This window comes from Paralichthys olivaceus, chromosome 16 (assembly GCF_024713975.1).
Source record: "Paralichthys olivaceus isolate ysfri-2021 chromosome 16, ASM2471397v2, whole genome shotgun sequence".
NCBI classification, from domain to species: domain Eukaryota; kingdom Metazoa; phylum Chordata; class Actinopteri; order Pleuronectiformes; family Paralichthyidae; genus Paralichthys; species Paralichthys olivaceus.
In genome coordinates this window covers 15841617-15861150 of record NC_091108.1, presented here as the reverse complement: position 1 = coordinate 15861150, position 19534 = coordinate 15841617, and the positions used below count along the sequence as shown (strand labels likewise).

Sequence of the window (19534 nt, the reverse complement as noted above, 5' to 3'; positions counted from 1 at the left end):
TTCCCTCTCAGACTCAGTAGGTCCCACCTTGTATCATCAGTAATAAATAGCATCAGATGCAGCAGAGAATTATGAATAGGAATCTTTTTCGTTCCCTCTGGCTGCAAATAGCTCTAGCTTGTTATTACCTATACATATTCTATGCAGGGCACGTACAGGTATGAATATCTTACTTTGTTTTACCAATAGATGGCAGTGAAGCCTTTCTACTGTCCCCAACCGCAGCAAAGCCATGGGTGAACAGACACACTGTTTACAGACCTGTCAGCTGCAGCTCAATGGTTGTGTTGATCTGCAGACCAGATGACAGTGGTGAGGTTCTGATACGTCATGATGTGCTAAATATATTTCTAAACATATTTGGTGTCCTCGTTGTTGATTTTGCTGACAGCGCCGTACCTCTTTGATTGACAGGGAGAAACAAACTGTCACTCATTATTAATGGTGATTGTCTTAAGATTTTAATACCATACAATCTAACAATCTTAGACTATAGTGCTGATGCTAGATGGACCTCATGCATTATCATAATCAGCAACATTAGTCAGTCAGATGAAACATTCAATCATCGGGAGCAGACCCACAACATGGTCTAGCTAAAGGCTTTCTTTTTTCCATAATGCAGCTGGCAAGAGCCAGTGTTGTTGTTGCTAAGGAACAGTTTTTCATGTTCCTTTAGTAAGATATCTTTTTTATGAATACCATAAGTCTTCAATCCCTGCAGAACACATTTATCTATATTTTCTCTCCTTGATTTTGCAAGGATATTTCTGTTCATTATCAATGCACTACTACAATCCAGTGGGGTTCAGAGTTGCAGTTCAGATAAAAAAGTTACTGCTGACATCACAGAGGAGAGATGTAATGTTAAAAATGTATCTAATGGTGTATACAAACAAATTAGAAGCTGTTCTATGGACTATTTGTCTTAAAGCCCTAGCTGTTTCTCTCACACACAGAACTAATCGAGAGCCACTGGTCCTTGAGTTTGAGGACAGCAGATTATTATTTAAAAAAATATAAACTATAGTTATTGGACTTTTTAATGAGTCTTATGCATTTTCTGCTTTTGTTTTTAATTAGTGTCATAACCTTCTTTTCCTCTTATTCCTATTCCCTTTCCCCTGCCCAGAGAAGACTGCCACACTAAAAAACTACTGCTACAAGTCACACTTACAAAATATATGATAAAATAAGTCAAGAAGAGACTGAAGAAAGAAAATCTAAAAATTCAAGTCCACCTTAAAAATGTCAAAAAGGAAAATCACCTGCAGCAGATCAGTGTGGCAGCTGATCATGTTTTAACAGCTCCTGTTATAACACTTCAACTGTTGCTTTTAATTTAAAGTTTTAGAGCAAACCGCTAAATCTAATTTTGCATTAAGAAAAGTGTCATGTTACGTATCACTTTGGTGAATTAGCCAATGTCTTATATTTTAATAGGTTGATTGTTTCATTTCTGTGCATCATCATTAATGATTTGTGGTGAGCTTCAGATGACAGCTGATGGTGGAGTTGGAGGTCAGTGTTGGAGGTCAGGTGATGACCTCAGGAAAACCAGACAGACAGCTAATTACGGTTTGTAATGAAAGACGTCTGTTTTAGAGGAAACAGGATACAGCTATCAGGTGGTGGTGTCTACATTACAAGAGGACAGCAGCAACACATGAGACTCCTGCTGATCTCACATGACGACATGATCTCACAATATGTTTGTTAAGAAAATGCAGTTAAGAGTCTTTATTAAAAACATGTCGGGTCAGTTCATGAATACTTTTCAAAGTACTTAAAAAGGTGGGAAATTTTGAATGACTTACCTTGATGTAGGAAAATGCACATTTTGAATATTGATGAATTAAAATAATAATACTAATGAAGTCATGAGTAGTTTTGTAGAAAAGAAAATGGCTCATTGATGGAAGAGACTGCGCGTGTGTGTTTTCAGCTGTGCTTATGAGACCTGTCAGTTTGATGCTGAGTCAAGATACAGTAGGCGTTCAAGTGTTTTAAGTCCTCAGAGCATTGCTGTCAGGGGACAGGAGAATAAAGGCAGACTTTACATGAGACGTGTTTCCATGGACACCAATATTCTGATGTTAATATTAGGACAATAGCCTGAATAAGACATAAAACAGCTATTTAAAAACTGAGTTTTCACATCATTTTGTGTGGAAGTTACCAACTATTATATATACACTATATATACAAATGCCCCGGGTTTGACTGTAGAGAAGGACAGTATGTTTATGGAGTTGTGAGTATTTGCACTGATGTTAGAGGTTCCATTTTCACAATAAATCTTCTTTTTACTAAAACAATGCTGCAGATGCCTAAAATGACTGCTTCACTGTCATTTCACTAATTTTCACAGGATTTACCAAGTGCAATAAGTACTAGAAGTAGCTTCATCTCCTGTAGCCAACATCAAATACAGAGAAGTAGTAGAAGTATGGTTGTTTCATTCACATATAAAAACACATATATAATGAATAAGAGCACTTTTATTCACTCTACCTCATTGAAGTACAGTTAGATTTTGCCATCAGTGCTTTTCTCACTGAGTTTCCTTCTAACTTCTATTTCCAGTTCAAGAAGTTTTGAATAGAGGACCTCGGACATTTCATCATCGATGTCCATCTGAAACATGAACACAAACACACCGAGCTTAATAAAAAGAGTATCTCAGGCAGCTTATCACATTATCTTTCTTTTGTTTTACCGTCTGAGGACTTTCTCTGTAGAACTAATGTCCTCATGTGACTCACCTGACGAGGTTGAGTGTAGTTTCTTCCAAGCCCTGATGTTAAACTGTGATATTTTGCTCTTGGATCCAGAGACTCTGGCTTTTGAAGAAACAGCCAGTGCTGTGGAAAAGAGCAGAGCAGGAAATCCATGTTTATAATGTGTCTATTGTAGCGATATTGTGAATCAATCAAAGTCTTTCTCATATGAACTACACACTACAACATACCAGTGCCTCTGCTCCGTTGCAGGGTGTGAGTGTGAAAGTGTTGGTGAAGATCCTGATCTGTTCGGCACAATGGGAAGATATATGACATTCAATGTTTGTTCAGACATGTCACAATTAGAAAAATAATCAAAAGATAATCAAAAGAAATCACTCACCAGCCACATGATGGGCATGATGAGAGTCCAGAAGAACGAGGGCAGGATACCGTAGGTCAGATTAGTCATCACCAGTCCTGGACATATCACAGAGGAGTACAGCCCCTGTCACACAGAGCAGAAAAATACTTCCTTTAATATCAGATACATGTTTTATGACAGGTGCTTTTAAAGTTTTAATATAATATGGTTTGTGATAATTTACTTTAACACGATAAATGAAGCTAAAGTTGGAACTAAACTGACCCGAGGTCCAGTGTTAATGCAGTCCATACCTGTGAGTCCTGTATAAGTTACTCTTGATGCACTAAAACTAAACGGAGACTGTCTTGAAAGAACTTATAGGGCATGCAGATGGAAAATGCTACAGACTTAGATTACACAAAAGTGGATACGTAGTAAATGTTAGAATTAATTTTAATTTTCTATTAAAAAACTAAATTACAAACATTTTTCAGACGGCTTTCAGTACATCAATCAAAAGTCAAATTATTCAGGCCCTCAAGAAACATAATTATGAAAATATACAACCATACACTAAAAATAAAGACGCCGGAAGCACTGTGTGCAGGTTGAGTCAGCCAGTTCCAGTTCTACAGTCTACTGTTTGTTGGTGAGAGACAAACCTGGCTGTTCTTGTGTTTGCTGAGCGCCAAGCTGAGCAGGTCTGAAGCGTACTTAGAGGAGCTGTAGGGCTCCGTCCCATTTCTGTGCTGCACGTCCTCAATGACGAAGGCAGAGCGGCGGGCGTTACTGGAGGAGGTCCACACTACTCTGGACGTGTGTCCTGCCTGACACAGCAGAGGCTCCAGCTCCCTGATCTGGAACACAGAGAAGGAAATGAATCTGAAAATCAATGAATAACAACATCAAGCCACAGGTCCAGATAAACACAAAGAGAAAAGTGGTTTTAAAAAGATATGAGAAAACACTGTATAGTACTCTCTATAGTATTTTAGTAGTGTAGTAAATCCTATTAATTATTTGATGTACTATGAACGTCAACCCTGCTATCTGTTTTACTTTGACAAATATGTCCATATGCAGATACTGTGTGACTCCACTGCTACAGTGTAAATGTTAACAGAACCATCTGAGGTATGTACCAGAAGAAAATGACCAAAGAGGTTGGTGGCAAAAACTTCCTGCATTCCATCTGAGTTGACACAATCCTGCTGAGTTAAGAGACCCTCCGCTGTTGCAAACATGTTGACGACATTCCTGTAGTGAGAGGGGAAATGATTACATACGTAAGAGCAGAAACATGACAAAATATAGTGGTATATGGGCAAGTCATGCAATGTCAGGAGGTGGGTTTGGACACTTACGTGGAGAACAGACCCTTGAAAAAGGCTTTGACATCCACTTGTGGATTGGGCATAATTCCTGCATTTAGGTACAGAAAGTCTATTCTGTTGTACCTATAGAAAAAACACAAATCCGTTTCATTTCATATTCATTGTGGTTAAAACCATAGAGAAAAGAGAACAAGGAGCAGTGTCATGGAAACAAAACAGAGTTATTACATCAGTGTACCAAAGGTCCCTCACCTGGCCCTGACCTCCTGAGCGGCAGCGAGGACAGACTCCACAGAGCCCACGTCCAGGTGCAGCAGGTCCACGCTTGCATCGGCGTGAGACGTCAGCAGCGTGTCGCGGGCGGCCTCGGCCCGCTGCATGTTTCTGCACGCCAGACACAGACGGAGCTGACAGTCCTCAGTCAGCAGCCTCTCGCACAACGCCAGGCCGATGCCACTGCAGAGAGAGGGAGAGATTGAAAGAGTGAGCGAGAGAGAGAGAGGAACAGATGACAGACAATCTCTATCATTCTCAGAGGATCAGAGGGATCATCTCAATGACACCGAACACACATGACTTCTGAAACTGAAAAACAAATAATGAGGGCAGATTGGAAATATTTATTTGCAATCTCAGTTTCTAAATATCAAATAATTCAAACGAATCTTGATTTTATTTGTTAGAATATCCAAATATCAGAGCAGAGAGGTTTTATCATTGCAGATAAGAATGTTTGGTTTTCAGTGTTATTAATTAAAGTGGTTCTCTGTGTTTCATGATAATATGAGCAAGTCTTGTCCAGACTAAAGCCCGACCCATATATCACTTGGCTGATAATATCGGCTAATATGAGCCTTATAACATATATATATGTATTTTCTTTTATTTATAGTTATTTATAATCAAGTTTATATTTAAACTGCAAATAATTGAGCCTTACATATTTCTTTGTCATAAGGGTTTCATAATGACATCTTAGGAATCACCACCAATCTTATCAGCCAATATCAGCAATGGCAATTATCTTTTTAATTCGATTCACTTTTACAATACTTGTTGTCTTTTGATTTCTATATTTCAGTGTTTAATCCCTTTTGTGTTTATGTTTTGAGTTGTGTATGTTTGATAGCAATGTCAATGTCAGTTCTATTTTATACAGCACATTTAAAACAACTTGGTTGACCAAAGTACAAAGTAAAAGATACAACAAGAAAACAGCAATGTCATAATACTAATGATGATACAATCTGCAGGGATAATAGCAGTCTCTCACACACACACACACACACACACACACACACACACACACACACACACACAGATCGAGTGTATTCAGTAAAACTCACCTGTTGGCTCCGGTCACAACAACAACTCTCTGCATGTCTGTGTGTGTTTTCGGCTGTGGACGATCGCAGTGTGTGAACCTGTGATCTGAACACTTTCTCTGTGCAGGTACGAGTCCGTGAGCAGACGCGGTCAGCACATCGTTCGATTCCGGTGGAAACACAGCAGCCTATATGCTCCAGTCTACACGTGGTGTGATTGGATGTCAGCAAAGAACTGGCCAATCAGCTTCCACTACGGAGAGCAGCGAGGGCCAACCCACTGAAGGGCGCAAACGTTGAAAACCCTGCAGCACGTCAGTAATGACTCAGTGAATAATGACAACCAGAGGTGATTAATGATCTTTTATTTATTTACAAGGCTCTTTGGTTCGACAGCTTAAAAAAACTTTGTTCTTTGCTTCTGTTCAACAATATACCCTTAATTTATTCTTGTAAAGGGAGGTAAACATGATTATAAAGCATCTCAAAGAGATTCTGCATAGTTAAAAACATCCTGATTCAGAAAACAGTCAATATCGTGTCATTTGTTTATGTTAAAAAATAATAAAGCATAAATAGAAACAGTGAAAAAGATCACACAGACGTACTGACATACTCTTATACGTGTGCAATAGAAATATATGTACTTACAGTATGTCAAGAAAAAACATTTGAAAATCATCTGTGATTCAAAAACCTAGGATTACTTTGGCGTTCTCTATAAATACACATATATAAGAAATTAATAAATACACAGAGGTGTGAACACTCCGAGTTAATACTGCTATAACTATCTACACAAAAACGCTCCATTCAAGTGTATAGCCTCTTCATTTACAGCACCATTGAGGAATGCAGGCCTTTATTAAATGCAAACATTTGACAGGTTGTGTCTGACTCCAAATGAGTCCTAAATACTGAGAGCAAACAACGCAGTGCTAGGCGGAGAGGAATTATACGTCCCATCTGCTACGCCAGACTCTCGGTCAGATGAGCGTGCATCTCCTGAAAGCTCGGCCTCTGCTTGGCGTTCCTCCTCCAGCAGCTCAGCATCAGATCGCTGTAGACTCTCTCAGGACAGCACAGAGGCTTTGGCAGGTAAACCTGGAAGCATGAGGCAAAAATATGAATGTATTTGGAAACTTTAATGCAAATGTGGTATAATTTTCCTGCAAATTTGGCAGCATGAGATACAGATGCAGATAGAATAGGGGGTGATTACATTCATTTGTGACCAACTAAATATGACACCATAAACAAACTGTACTCTGCAGGATTTGGGACCTTAACCTGTGTGGTGTTTACCTGCTTGCCCTTGTCCCTGAAGAACTCGCCTGTGTTTTCAATGACCTGCTCGTCAGAGAGCTGGGAGTATGGCTGCTCCTTACACAGAGTCAGAATCTCCCACAGAGTCACACCAAACGCCCACACATCGCTGGCCATGGTGAACTTACCCTGAGAAAAAAGACAACTTTCACTCAATGATGGTGTTTGGCTGGAACACGTGATAAAGATCACAGATACAGTGTTATCAGCATTAAAGGTTATTTATACTTTTCTCAACAGAAATCACACTTTACTCCAAAGCCCTCACCAGCAGGATGCTCTCCCAGGACATCCAGCGGATGGGCAGGACGGCCCGGCCCTGGATCCTGTAGTAGTCTCCTCTGTACAGGTTCCGGCTCATGCCGAAATCGGCGATTTTTATCGTGTAGTTCTTCCCCACCAGGCAGTTACGTGTGGCCAGGTCACGGTGGACAAAGTTGAGAGAGGACAAGTACTTCATGCCAGATGCAATCTGCACAGCCATCCCAATCAGTTTACTGTAGCTGAGGGCACAGGACATACAATAAATCTACTTAAATACAGATACATCAAAACTGTACTTAAGTACACAAACAAAGTAAATGTAATTTGTTACATCCCACCACTGATGTTAAGATATGAGCCCACCTGACCATGCTCGTCCCCTCCTGTTCTGCCTTATCTTCGTCTGCGGCCTCCTTGAGCCTGAGGCTGCACAGGAACTGGTTCAGGTCTCCGTTTTCCATGTACTCAGTGATCATGCACAGAGGGTCCGTGTCCACACACACCGCCAGCAGACGCACAATGTTGGGGTCCATAAGGCGGGACATGATCCGGATCTCCTTCAGGAAGTCGTTCCTGCAGCACAAACAAGCAGATGTAATCATCTGCATGACTGAGACTGGAAAGTACTGAGTCATGTCTGATTCATGGTGCAGAAAGAATACAGCTTAAATTTGTCAGCAGTCGTTTTTACCTTGCGTTCTTGTTGGCATCTTCCCGCAGTGTTTTCACAGCGACAAGCAGAGGTGACTCATTGTTTCCCTCTATAGAAAAATCTTCGCCCAAAAACTCCTGCATGCCCTCGGCCTCACACAAGTGCACCTGTATATAAACAGTCCATCATGATGTCAGTGCATCATCCTCTTGGCTCCGATGGAACCATCTCTTCTGCTCAGTTTAATACCACTAAGTGTTGCCTATGTGTCAGCGTGAACTGCTTAGTGACTGCATTTCACACCCTGCTGCTTTTACCACAGAGCAATATCTATCAGTCAGGTTTAAAAATTAGAGATAGACACATCAATATAATAATGGAAAAGGGAGAACAGCCCAATCAAGCTTATAACCACTTCCAATAATGTTTCTATTCCACAAAACTGAGTGTACTTCTCCAAACTGGCCCTCTCCCAGTTTCTCCTTGAAGGTGAGCTTGTCTCTGGGGAACTCTTTCATGGATGAGTCGGTACCAGCGAAGAGATTCATGTTGACAGCAGTGATGGAGCAGGTGCTGCTGTCTGAGGCCGACTCCTGCAGGCTGATGATGTCTGCCTCTGCATAGTGGGGGGCACCGTCTGAACCACCTGCCCACAAAAATAACACACCACAGCAGCTATAATGATAGAAATCCTCCACTGTATTTAGTGCAAGATGTTTTTTACCATCTTACCGGGTTGCTCACTGGACTGAGCGAACTCCGGCAGCTTTCGGATGAGGCGTGATGGCTCCTGGTAGTCGGCGCAGAGAGGGAAGATTCTCTCATAGGTGGAGTTGGAGGTGGAGCCGCCCTCTGTGGACAGAGACGAGTGGAGGAAGGAGAAGGCCTGGGTCTGGATGGCAAGACGAGCTGTGAGCTCATCGTCCAGGATGCGACGAGATGCCTGAGAAAGTATGTGAGAGATGAGGTCTGTTATTTATTCTTGATATGCTAGACTGCAAATAGAATTTTTTTTCCTGTCGAGTTTGTTGGTTGACATCAATGTGACATACGTGGATAAAATCGGCATTGAAGAGGATGTCAATGCACCGAAATCTAAAAACGTCCAAAAATTCATTCATGCAATATTTCGGCCTACGAAGCAGGACCATGCAGAGACCTCTAAAAAGACAGGTGCTCATAGGAGCCACATGAATCACATTATACATAACAATGCCCACTATCCGCAAATAATTACTACAAATAAAAACTAGTAATGTCTTGTGAGGTCTTGTCCAATCCCTAATTGAAAACATCAGGTAACATGGTGTTTAATACATAAATCCTTCCTGTGTCAAGTTGCAGAAGTTTTTTTTCTCAAGATCACCTGAGCAAACTATTCTTTACTTCATCAGAGGCTGCTGGTTGCTGTCTGCTTACATTGGATATCTGTGTGGCTCCATGGGGCCCTCACATGTATAACACTCCTCCACCAAACCTCTCTTCTTCTCACCTTCTCCAGCATCTTCTGCCACACCTGCCGCCACAGGATGATGACTATGATGGTCAGGAGGATGGCTATGATAGCCACCAGGCAGCCAATCAGGATGCGGGTGTTGCTGTCATCCACTTTATGAGTGGGATCATCCCCTGTTAAAGATGAGATGAGAGTTGGCATTCACGAAAGGATTTAATTGGATCCATCACAGTTAAAGTTCGCCTCACAGTAAATCCTGAAATAATTAACATCCTCATCGCACAGTCGTCTTCATGTTTCATTACAAGTGCAGCAAGAAGTCTGACATTTATCTTTATGATGATAAGGCATTTCTGATGCTGGCACTAGGGGGCACTGTTAACCCAAACATTTGTTTTAGTTGAGCCACATTTTCTAGTATGCAATTACCTGCACTTTTAGACTGTAATATCACAATGAAATGCATGTCACTAAAACAAATGAGTAAAAAATATAAATATAATACATACATACAAAAATCTATTCAATTTTCAGTATAGTTGCGTCTGAATGAATCATTTTTTTGACCTTTTTATTAATTCCACACATAATGAGACAAAACACACATGGAGAGGTTAAGAAGATTATACCTGCTTCAATTAATAATGAATTCATCTCAGTCTCAACTCAAAAATATATAGCTTGTCTACTATGATCACAATATTACTTATCTTATCTTAAATCCACATCTATAACATCATTTTAATTACATTCTCTTCCTGAGCTTGCCTCCCGACTTATCTCTTATTAGTCCTTTAAACCAAATATGTTTTTCTCACAATCCTGATACAGGTAGTGATAAAAAAAAAAGAAAATATTGGTAAGAAAGAGAAAAAGAGGTGCTTCTGACTGTAGATTATAGTCGGCCCATGTTTTGTTACCTGCCACATCACTTCCTGGCAGCCCTGCACTCTTTTCTGACACTCTTACTTTAGCAAAACAAAAACACCACTTAGAGAAAACAGAAAACCACAGAGGGCTCAGCTGCTGACCTGGGAGAGTGTTGGTGGGGTGTCCATGTTTGCGAGGAGTCAGAGATGTGTTGTACACTGCTGAGCCTGTGTGTGAAGGAACAAAGTGAAGAAAAACAAAGGATGGACAAAGGAGGATGGTAGCTTCACATTAGAAGGTTTCCAACAAGATGGAAGAAGGAAGATGATACCCACATCCCCCGTTTCTTAACCTGATTGGAAGGCCACCTCGCTGAACAGCATCCAAAGGTCACTGAAGTGGAAACGACACTTGATGGCGCTGGCTGTGCGGTCCCCCAGGGGCACGGTGACAAAGCGGGCGACTTGACTTGCGCGGTCGGCGGCGGGCCTAAAGGTCACCGGGTCTGCCTCCCAGTCTGAGCCCGAGCGGAAGTAACAGGTGGCCTGTCGGAACATCCTCACCCCTCGGCTGAACATGTTGTTACAATGAACCTATGGAGGTAACACTGCGGTATGTAAAGCTTTATCAAAGAACCAAAAATGATCTTGTAAATAGTCAGTTATGTTGTTCAAATCCACAAGGAATATGTGTTTTTCTCGCCTGAGAGGTTAAAAAAAGCAAAACCCAAAATGGACAGAAGCAGAGGAAGGTTTAGTGATGACTGATCTGTCCTTCTGTGCTGCAAAACACCCTCTTCCATCTCTGAATACAAGCCATGGCTCACACTAGTTACACCCAAAATATCATTTTCGCACCACTATGCTTTTTTGCATCATTTTTTGTCCCATTTAAGATTTGCAGCAGTGTTGTATGTGATGTGCTTGCCCAGAATGGCACAGCCCAGATCACCATTTTGTTGACTCAAATCTGTAAATATTCATCTGAAATACATCCAAAGGTTTTCTCCCCGAACCCTCTCACCTTCATGGAAGTGAAGTTTCGGACGTGGTCGAACTCAAAGATCATCTCCACATAACCTTTGACAAAGCTCTTGTTGTTCCAGCCCACGTAGTCATAGCCTGGCCACATGCCGTAGAAGTGGCTGTGCAGGAAATCGTCCAGACCCCAGGTGCCGTCTGTCAGCTGGCCGAGGCCCTTAGTCAGTCTGGTGCAGGGATGAGTGGAAAAAGAGAAAAGAAAAATAAAAGAACGTAATTTATTTCTAGGATGAGAAGAGAGGAGATTATCAAGTTATTGCTATTTTAGCCCAAAGGGAACAAACTATATCCTCACTTAGTTTTGAGGAATATCGAGGTAAAAAATGACAGTGAGAACAGAATTATTTGATTCTACATTGAAGGCTACATCTTTCTTTTCAGAAGTATAAATACAATCCCGACCTTTCATCGGATGCTCCATCATACACAGAATCATTAAAGTAGACGTCCAGGCCTCTGTAGATCATCTGGTGCCCATCTGGAATACTGTAAGACATCAGGCCATCTAAAAGAGCAGGTCAGAGACAATTATGATTGATTTACTCACTGCAGGCTCATAGGATAATATGACAATAGACTCCATTTTCTTAGGATATGTCACAAGTAATAAAACAACTGTCCAAAATACAAAGAACGAATAAAGATTTTGGAATCTGCTTCGCCCAACAGTGGACAGGACGGTACATACCCCCGCTTAATAGACAATACGAATTATTATTGATGATTATTATTTTTGTTATTATATTATTGGTGATGGTAATGATGATAATAGTAACCATTATTTCAGTTATGATTGTTTTAATCATTATAAGAGTATTAGTATTGTTGTACTATTATGTTTTCTTTAACCTCCTTCCTTATGCTCTCCGCTACAATATTATTGTTAATAATTTCTGTGTTATATAGAATAAAACCTGCTTACTGGCCTGTATTCACTGTTCCTGTCATTAGTTTGTCAATGCCTTGTCTCTTGTCTTGCAAAATAAAATAAAAAACAAATATTAGGTTTTATTATAGGTTAGACTATAGATGTTGTTAGATGAAGATGCTGCAGTGCATAGAATGGAAAGTGATGACTGACCGAGCCATTCACAGCCGTACAGCTCCACTCTCATGCACACGATCATGGAGTGGTCCGTCACCGGCATGAAGCGGACGAAGCGAGCAATGATGGGAGGCTCCAGATCTTTCAGCACCACGTCATATGCGTTCCTGTTCCCCTCGATGACCTGACAGAGAAGAGGCACATTACATGAGCCTGACTGAGAGAGAAAAGTATCAGGGATAAATATCAAACATCTAATGTCTATGGTGGTAATGCTTCACACACACACACACACACACACACACACACACACACACACACACACACACACACACACACACACACACACACACACACACACACACACACACACACAGTCCGTCCCCCTTGACTTCGGAGGACAATAACTTATATCTTATAACATTGTTATGAAAACTGACTCCATGACATCATCATCACAGGATGTCAGTATTTGTTACCAGGATATTTTGGCTTCATCTCTGGATATTAGGAGGAAGTGGAGACGTGCCATCCATCTTTATATCCAGTCTATTAACTTGTGCTGTCAAAAAAGCCTTGTCTGGACACAAGATGAGCTAAAGATCAGTGTTTCCTTTATAGACAAAGTCAACCCAATCTCTAAGGCCCAACTGTCATGGCAGCTTTTCTCCAGCTCTACATCTGAACCTGACGACATGAATATGTGTTGACCCAACATGCATCAGATGTGTAAGAGCAGTAGAGCATATTAGAATATATATATATATATATATATATGTACACACACAGTAACATCTACCCCTACTCACCTGCCTTCCCTTCCTGTCATGCCAGCCCACCCAGTTGCTGCCGTCGCGGCTGTACTTGATCATGTATCGCTGGGCAAACTCATTACCCATTCCGTCGGCGTGGCGACCTTGGGTGCCCACCAGCGTGATGAAGTGCAGCGATCGCAGGTCCACCTGTAGGTACTCCTTGTGGCCGTCCGGCTCTGACATGATGTCAGGGCACCAGGCCCCGTCACCGTCCCCGTTGTCAAAGTCAAGTCTGAGGAGGAGAACGACAAGAGAGGAGACAGAGAAGGAAAGGAAGGGCAGAGTTCAGGCAGAGAGAGGAGGAAGAAGGAAGCACTTCAAGACATAAACAGAGGAGGAAGAGAGGGTGAGGAGAGGACAGAGAAAAGGGAATATGTTGGTGAGTTAATGAACTTATCTTCTACAGTATGCATGATCTTGTCTGTGTTTATCATCACTGGTGGAGCTGTAAAGTGACTATCATTATTCAACATGTAGTCTCTTCATCAAACTTTCACACGTGCTGAGTTTCAGTTGTCCCCTGCTGCTGCTAGTTCCACATCCATATTCAACATACGCATACAAGAGGTGTCAATCTCTTCACCTCACTTAATATCAGTTTTACAGTTATATTCAGTGGTTTTCCTCGTAGCAACAATAAATTACTAAGATTTGCTGGAGCAATGATGTGTCGCTCAAAACTACAGAGCTAACAGTAAACAAGGAATGATTTAAATGTGCAAGTTACTGAATCAGGACTTGTGCATGGGTGTCGGACATATAATTGGCCCCTCTGTGTAAAGTGCAACCCCTTTATGGCCCCCGATTTAGAAATAATCCTAGATCTGCCACTGGAAAGAAGGTTCCCATTTTGGATCCTGGATTTGCCAAGGTCTTTCTTTGTGGAGTTTGCATGTTCTCGCCGTGTCTGCAGGGTTTACTCCGTATCCGACACCTCTCACAGTCCCAAGACATGCAGACTGGGGCAAGGTTGACTGAAGACTCTAAATTGACTGTAGATGTGAGCATGAATGGTTGTTTGTCTCAGTATGTCGGCCTTATGCTCCACTGGCAACCATGTCCATGGTGCAACCTGCTTCTCGCCCGATGTCAGATCAGCTCCACCCCTACGACCTTCAAACATAATGCACAGTATAGATAATGGATGGATGGATTTACATTTAGTTCACGGTTCACCTTGGAAAGAAATCGAACAATCTCACCTCAAGGTCTGTCACGTGGACAGTGCTCTGTTGTCTTCCATGTTTTCATATGTCATTGCTTCATTTATTATGTATGCTAAGTGTCTGTATATGTACTACTGTGTTTTTTTATACATGTGTCTAGATGTTTTTGTGTGTGTTTGAGAATATATATTATGTGTATATGTATATGTTTATGTATGTACGTGGATATGATATGGATGTGTTATTTATAAACACACTGCCAAGGACTGCAGAGGAAAACTAGCCTGCATGGCCAAATCTTGACTACACTTAAATATGCATGTTAATTACTGTTCATGGTCCTTTTTAAATAAATAAATGGAAACATAATATCATGAGATTTCAACCACAACTTCACAACAGATACTAAATGGAAGTTCAGACAATATTTTCCTTTCACATATGCTGCTGGCGAAACAAAGGCCAGTTTTGTTGTGAAAAAGAACTGGATGTAACAAGACTGACACCCAGTAGAATGCATATAAAGTCACATTTAAATTCACTGTATGGATTTTTATTTGGATCTCCAACAAATTTCAATAAATAACAGTTGCCTAAACATGATTATGTTTCATCAAGATCCATGAATGATGTTGAAAAACGAAAAAAGTTCCTGAATCCACCCCCTAAACCGTTCAGCACCAAAATTGAATATGTTCTCCTCTGACTTGTCTTTCATCCTTTCACCAAGTTTGGTGGTAATCTGTGAGGCAGTTTTTGAGTAATAATGCTGACTAACAAAGAACCATAGATTAAAACATAACCTCCTTGGCAACGTTAAAGAAGCCCGAGCAGAGAGGTGTGTGTGTGTTTTCATTGATAAACAAGAGGATTGAACAGGAGAAGAATTTGGTGCAATCATCAGTGGCCACATGAGCTGAACATAATCTGAGGTTCAATTAATAAAAATACTGATTATTAGAGATTTCCACTTTTGTAAACACAATGTGCTCATGACACATTTTAATCAAAAGAAGAGAAATGCATAATCCAACATGCCTTCCAAATCTTGCAGCCGTTGACTCAGACCACTGACTGGAGGCAGAGATGTCCTCGTCCTGAATCTGCCCGCCGGTCATACCCAGAGGATAGCGACACATTTCTACAAAAACAGGAAGCATGACTGGTTTACTTTTCAATATGTCTTTGAATGTGTGAGTGTAAAACGTATGTATTCTCTCCCATGCACTGTGAGTTTCTCCTCATTGTGTATTTTCAGGATGTGAGGAGGTGAGTGTAAAGCAGTCTGAGCTCATCCCTTCCCCCTGCAGTCCCCTTCCTGCGGCACCGTGAGGCCTCCAAAGCCAAACAGAGGCATCACTGTGTAGGTGCCAGTCCAAGCAAAATGAGCAGGGAGTGGCCTCCAGGCTGCCTACTCTTGATTTTCCCTTCATAATTTATACCAGAGACACATGAGAGAAATTTAATTCCCTTTAAATCATTAATTTCATCTCTAACCTACATTTGTGTGACAAGAGATGTTACATTTTCCTGTGGATATGGAATGTCCACATGTTATACAGCTGCAGAATCACTGTTTATTCTCTCCATCACTACCTGGTCATTAAGGGACGTGTGTTTTATTCACCTTCCCACTGAACTCTCTAACATGTACTTTGAGAGAGCAGCAGAACAAACACGCCTTTTACTGTGGAAATATTCTAAGTGGAACAGCCAGAGCAGTGCATGTGTGTGCGTGCATGTGAGAGAAGGTACTACTACAAATTTGAAAACTTTTTTTTCCATGAATGCCCCCCGCATGTGAAAGGTCTGCCTGTTCTGAGGAGTATTTGCTGTCTGACCATAAGGTAAACCGCATACACACACACACATGTACACACACACGTACACACACACGTACACACACACGTACACACACACACACATAGATGGACGTTAACATTCTTGCATTTTAAGCCCACCCACCTAAAATTGCTTTCCTTCTCCATCCTGTCAACACACCTCTCCCCCAGGAAAATAAAGAAGTTATTTTAAGCTTAAATATGACATAGCTGCATGGATGAGCTCGTAGCTGCAGGCCCTGATCGCACACTGTGACTTAAACTAAGCACATTCAATCAGGAACAGTTCAACTGTAATGAAGGTGCCTGGACATGTATGTTAACAGATACAAATCTACCTGGGTTCACTTGAGCTCTCGCAGAGGCAGCCAGCAGGATAAAGACCACGCGGCGTGTGATCAGTTTAACCTCCATGACCTTCATCTCTTCTCCAGGAGCTGCACACCTAAACATGTGAGATATGATGTGAGAGGAAATTCACAATTTACACAGCAGGACAAGGAAGTATCAGCTCAAGGGAATGTAGTTATAGAAATGCCTTGTACAATAAAAATGGAAAAACTATATACAAGGCTGGATTTCAGGATAGATCATTGGGTGAGTGGTGAGGCTCAAAGTGCTGCAAAGTAAGATGTATTAAACGCTTTTATACATCATATTGACACATTTTGCTCCCACATCTATATTTGTGATGAGTCAAATGATGAGTCACATACAAAAACTCTATAAAAAGGCTCAGCTAAAGGCTCAGCTAATGCACATAAATGATAAAAAAATTAGATTAAAAGAAATTGTAAGATTTGGAAAAAGAAATAGAAGGCATCAAAATATTTCTATTTCTGGATATTTTCTTTGTAGGTATTATAATGATAAAATACTTGCGTGATATGTATATATAGATCTCTTGTGCTATATATATATATATAACAAGAGTATATAAGTAGTAGTCTATTATTCAATAAATTAAATTTTATTTGTATAGCACCAAATCAAATGTACATTATCGCAAGGCACTTTAAATAGAAGATCAAGACCTTATTAAACGTATTTGTTCAGTTTTTGTTAGATGATAATAATTACTTTAAGAGTAAACACACAAATTGGAAAATAAATGAAAATATAGAAATTTGAAATACCGATGATGATGATGATGTGAACCATCACTTATTTTTAAGATTTAGAAATAAAGGTAGCCAACTTATAAGCGGTAAAATGAAACAACTATTCCATTCTATCATCCTCAGTACAAAATATATACTCTTCATAACATCTCTAACATCTTTTAATTCACACAACCTGTTTTCCTCAGGGATGTTTTATATATATGTTTTTAAATATGTATGTGTTTAAATCACAGTTAAGTATCACTGATAGCAGCATGTTACTAATGTTCTGTGGTGTTGAGTAACCCTGTTGAGCTCCTCACTGGTAAATGCACACACAGTCGTCCTTGTAAGCCACAGTCCTGCTCTCTCTCTCTCTCTCTCTCTGCCACCACAGAGGTTGCAGTATGAGTTTTATTTACCTTGTATAAGCCCAGTGAAGGTCTCAGTGACTTACCCCCCCAACTCACTGTGAAACTGCTCAGAAAATGCACTTACACCACATTCACGTGGTGCGTTCACCCAAAATTTTGGGGGGGAGAGTGTACTTCTGCACCGGTGTGATGTACTCACTACGAACTATTGTAACGTGTGTATTTTGTACATAAAGACAGTACACTTAATTTAACTTACTGTATCACACCAGAACAAACTTGTGCCTGAAATGAATCTTTCACTGGAGTTTCCAGCTCATGTGATAATCACTTACTTTCTGGTGGAAAAGCTTCTAAATGTGTGGGTGACAAACTGGAATAATACAAATTTAGCGACAATATCTTTCCCCTTTGAGCCTTTATAGATCTATTTATGTACGTATGATAATATTATTACACTTGTGCTGTGTATATGTATCTACGGATATGTATATATGTATATAATATGATGAACATGTCTATTTTTAAACTTATTTGTTCAATCTTTGTTGGTAACTTTCCTGGCTATGTGTCTACTAATGTGTCAGTACAGAGCAATGTCAAACCACAGTCAGTTTCCACGTGTGTGAACTCGGCCATTAAAGCCAATTCTGTTGTGTTTTCTTGTGTGATGTCACTCTCTATGCTGAGCCGAGCTGACACAGACTTCCCTCAAAGTCGACGTGGACATGACTGTTAATATTCACATGTGAGGAAAATATGGATCTGACTTACATTCACACGTTCCTCTCTGGTTCTTATGAAACCATCTGTGTCGGGGAGTATTCCACATCCACTGTGAGCTGATGCATTCACCACTGCAAGTCGCTGACCTCTTTCTCTGAAGGACTTTCTGGCAATGGAAGGAGAGAGGGAGGGAGAGGAAGGGAGAGAGAGAGAGAGACAGAGAGAGAGAGAGGGAGGAAACAGTCCTTCTGGCTGGAGGAAAGAAAGAGAGAAAATAACACGCTTGGGATTTTGAGATGGAGCCAAAATCCCAGAATTCCACCTGATCCACAAATGGTTTCAATTATGGCCCACAGGGGCAGCTGAGCGGAGCAGCCTCCACCACCAGCTACTGACAAAAACAGACTGGAGCTCATTTCTCTGCAGAGACGAACCTGCTAATTACTGAAGGAGACGTGATGGTTCAGAAGGAAAAAAAACGGACTCACTGGATACAAACAAGAAGAGGCAGGACTGGGATTACGGATACAATGGATACGGCAAAAGACAGAAGCTTGTTGTCATTATTAGAGGCACAAATGTGAATCAGAGTGGTTTCATAGCTGGGTAAAGCACGTAGTATGTATTTTAAATTATGTGTTGAATGTTAATATTTTCAGTTTTATGTCATGTTTGTTTCACAGTCCTTTTTGACACTTCAGGATGTTATGTTATACAAAAGCAAAAGCAGATGTAAATGTAATGGTTGGAAGAAAGTAGAGTAATAATTCTATATATTGTATAGTCCCATACCTTTATCATAATGTGTCTACAGTATTTATTTTAAAATAGATAGTGCCCATTTAGTGGAATAGTTTAACAGATTCTCTCTAAGAGATGAATGAGAAGTTCAATATAACTTCTGACTGTATTCTAAATATGAAGCAGCCTATACCAAGAGAGCAAATAGCCAGATAAGCTGTTGTATATCCCCTGTAGCAGTGTTCATGATAATCTAATAAAAATGTATTCATGAGTGTACATCACAGGAGCAACATAACTGCAGTTTGATAACGTTAAGAAGGTTGTAGCTGTAAGAAACATGTTGTGTATAATTTCATGTTCAGT

General features: G+C 40.6%; 2 protein-coding genes across 2 annotated transcripts; both read right to left on the bottom strand.

The window, feature by feature from the left end:
* Positions 1 to 2483: 2483 nt before the first annotated feature.
* On the bottom strand, positions 2484 to 5975 carry LOC109644359 (3-keto-steroid reductase/17-beta-hydroxysteroid dehydrogenase 7-like). The gene is made up of 9 exons (XM_020109720.2): positions 5771 to 5975; positions 4677 to 4880; positions 4455 to 4547; positions 4233 to 4347; positions 3753 to 3947; positions 3127 to 3231; positions 2972 to 3028; positions 2766 to 2864; positions 2484 to 2637 (listed from the first exon to the last, which is right to left on the bottom strand). The coding sequence occupies exons 1-9, from the start codon at positions 5803 to 5805 to the stop codon at positions 2530 to 2532; spliced, it is 1011 nt and encodes a 336-aa protein (XP_019965279.2). The 5' UTR covers positions 5806 to 5975; the 3' UTR covers positions 2484 to 2529.
* Positions 5976 to 6097: 122 nt separating this feature from the next.
* On the bottom strand, positions 6098 to 19524 carry ddr2b (discoidin domain receptor tyrosine kinase 2b). Its single transcript, XM_020105678.2, has 17 exons — positions 18476 to 19524; positions 16563 to 16669; positions 15422 to 15524; positions 13212 to 13449; positions 12439 to 12586; positions 11760 to 11862; positions 11341 to 11524; positions 10670 to 10910; positions 10479 to 10544; positions 9484 to 9620; positions 8724 to 8934; positions 8444 to 8637; positions 8031 to 8158; positions 7703 to 7912; positions 7344 to 7578; positions 7055 to 7204; positions 6098 to 6853 (listed from the first exon to the last, which is right to left on the bottom strand). Coding segments are annotated over exons 1-17 (2592 nt in total). The 5' UTR covers positions 18478 to 19524; the 3' UTR covers positions 6098 to 6718.
* Positions 19525 to 19534: the final 10 nt, after the last annotated feature.

Bases quoted from the DNA above. Each gene is read 5' to 3' on its own strand.
- ddr2b (XM_020105678.2), bottom strand. The intron at 15,525-16,562 runs GTAGATTTGTAT...CTGTTTTTGTAG, and splicing joins GAGAGCTCAAGTGAACCCAG to AAATGTGTCGCTATCCTCTG. The intron at 8,935-9,483 runs GTGAGAAGAAGA...ATACTTTCTCAG, and splicing joins GGCAGAAGATGCTGGAGAAG to GCATCTCGTCGCATCCTGGA.
- LOC109644359 (XM_020109720.2), bottom strand. From the start codon at position 5,805: ATGCAGAGAGTTGTTGTTGTGACCGGAGCCAACAG. The intron at 4,881-5,770 runs GTGAGTTTTACT...CTCTCTCTGCAG, and splicing joins GTTGTGACCGGAGCCAACAG to TGGCATCGGCCTGGCGTTGT. The intron at 2,865-2,971 runs GTATGTTGTAGT...TCTTTTCCACAG, and splicing joins GCAACGGAGCAGAGGCACTG to CACTGGCTGTTTCTTCAAAA.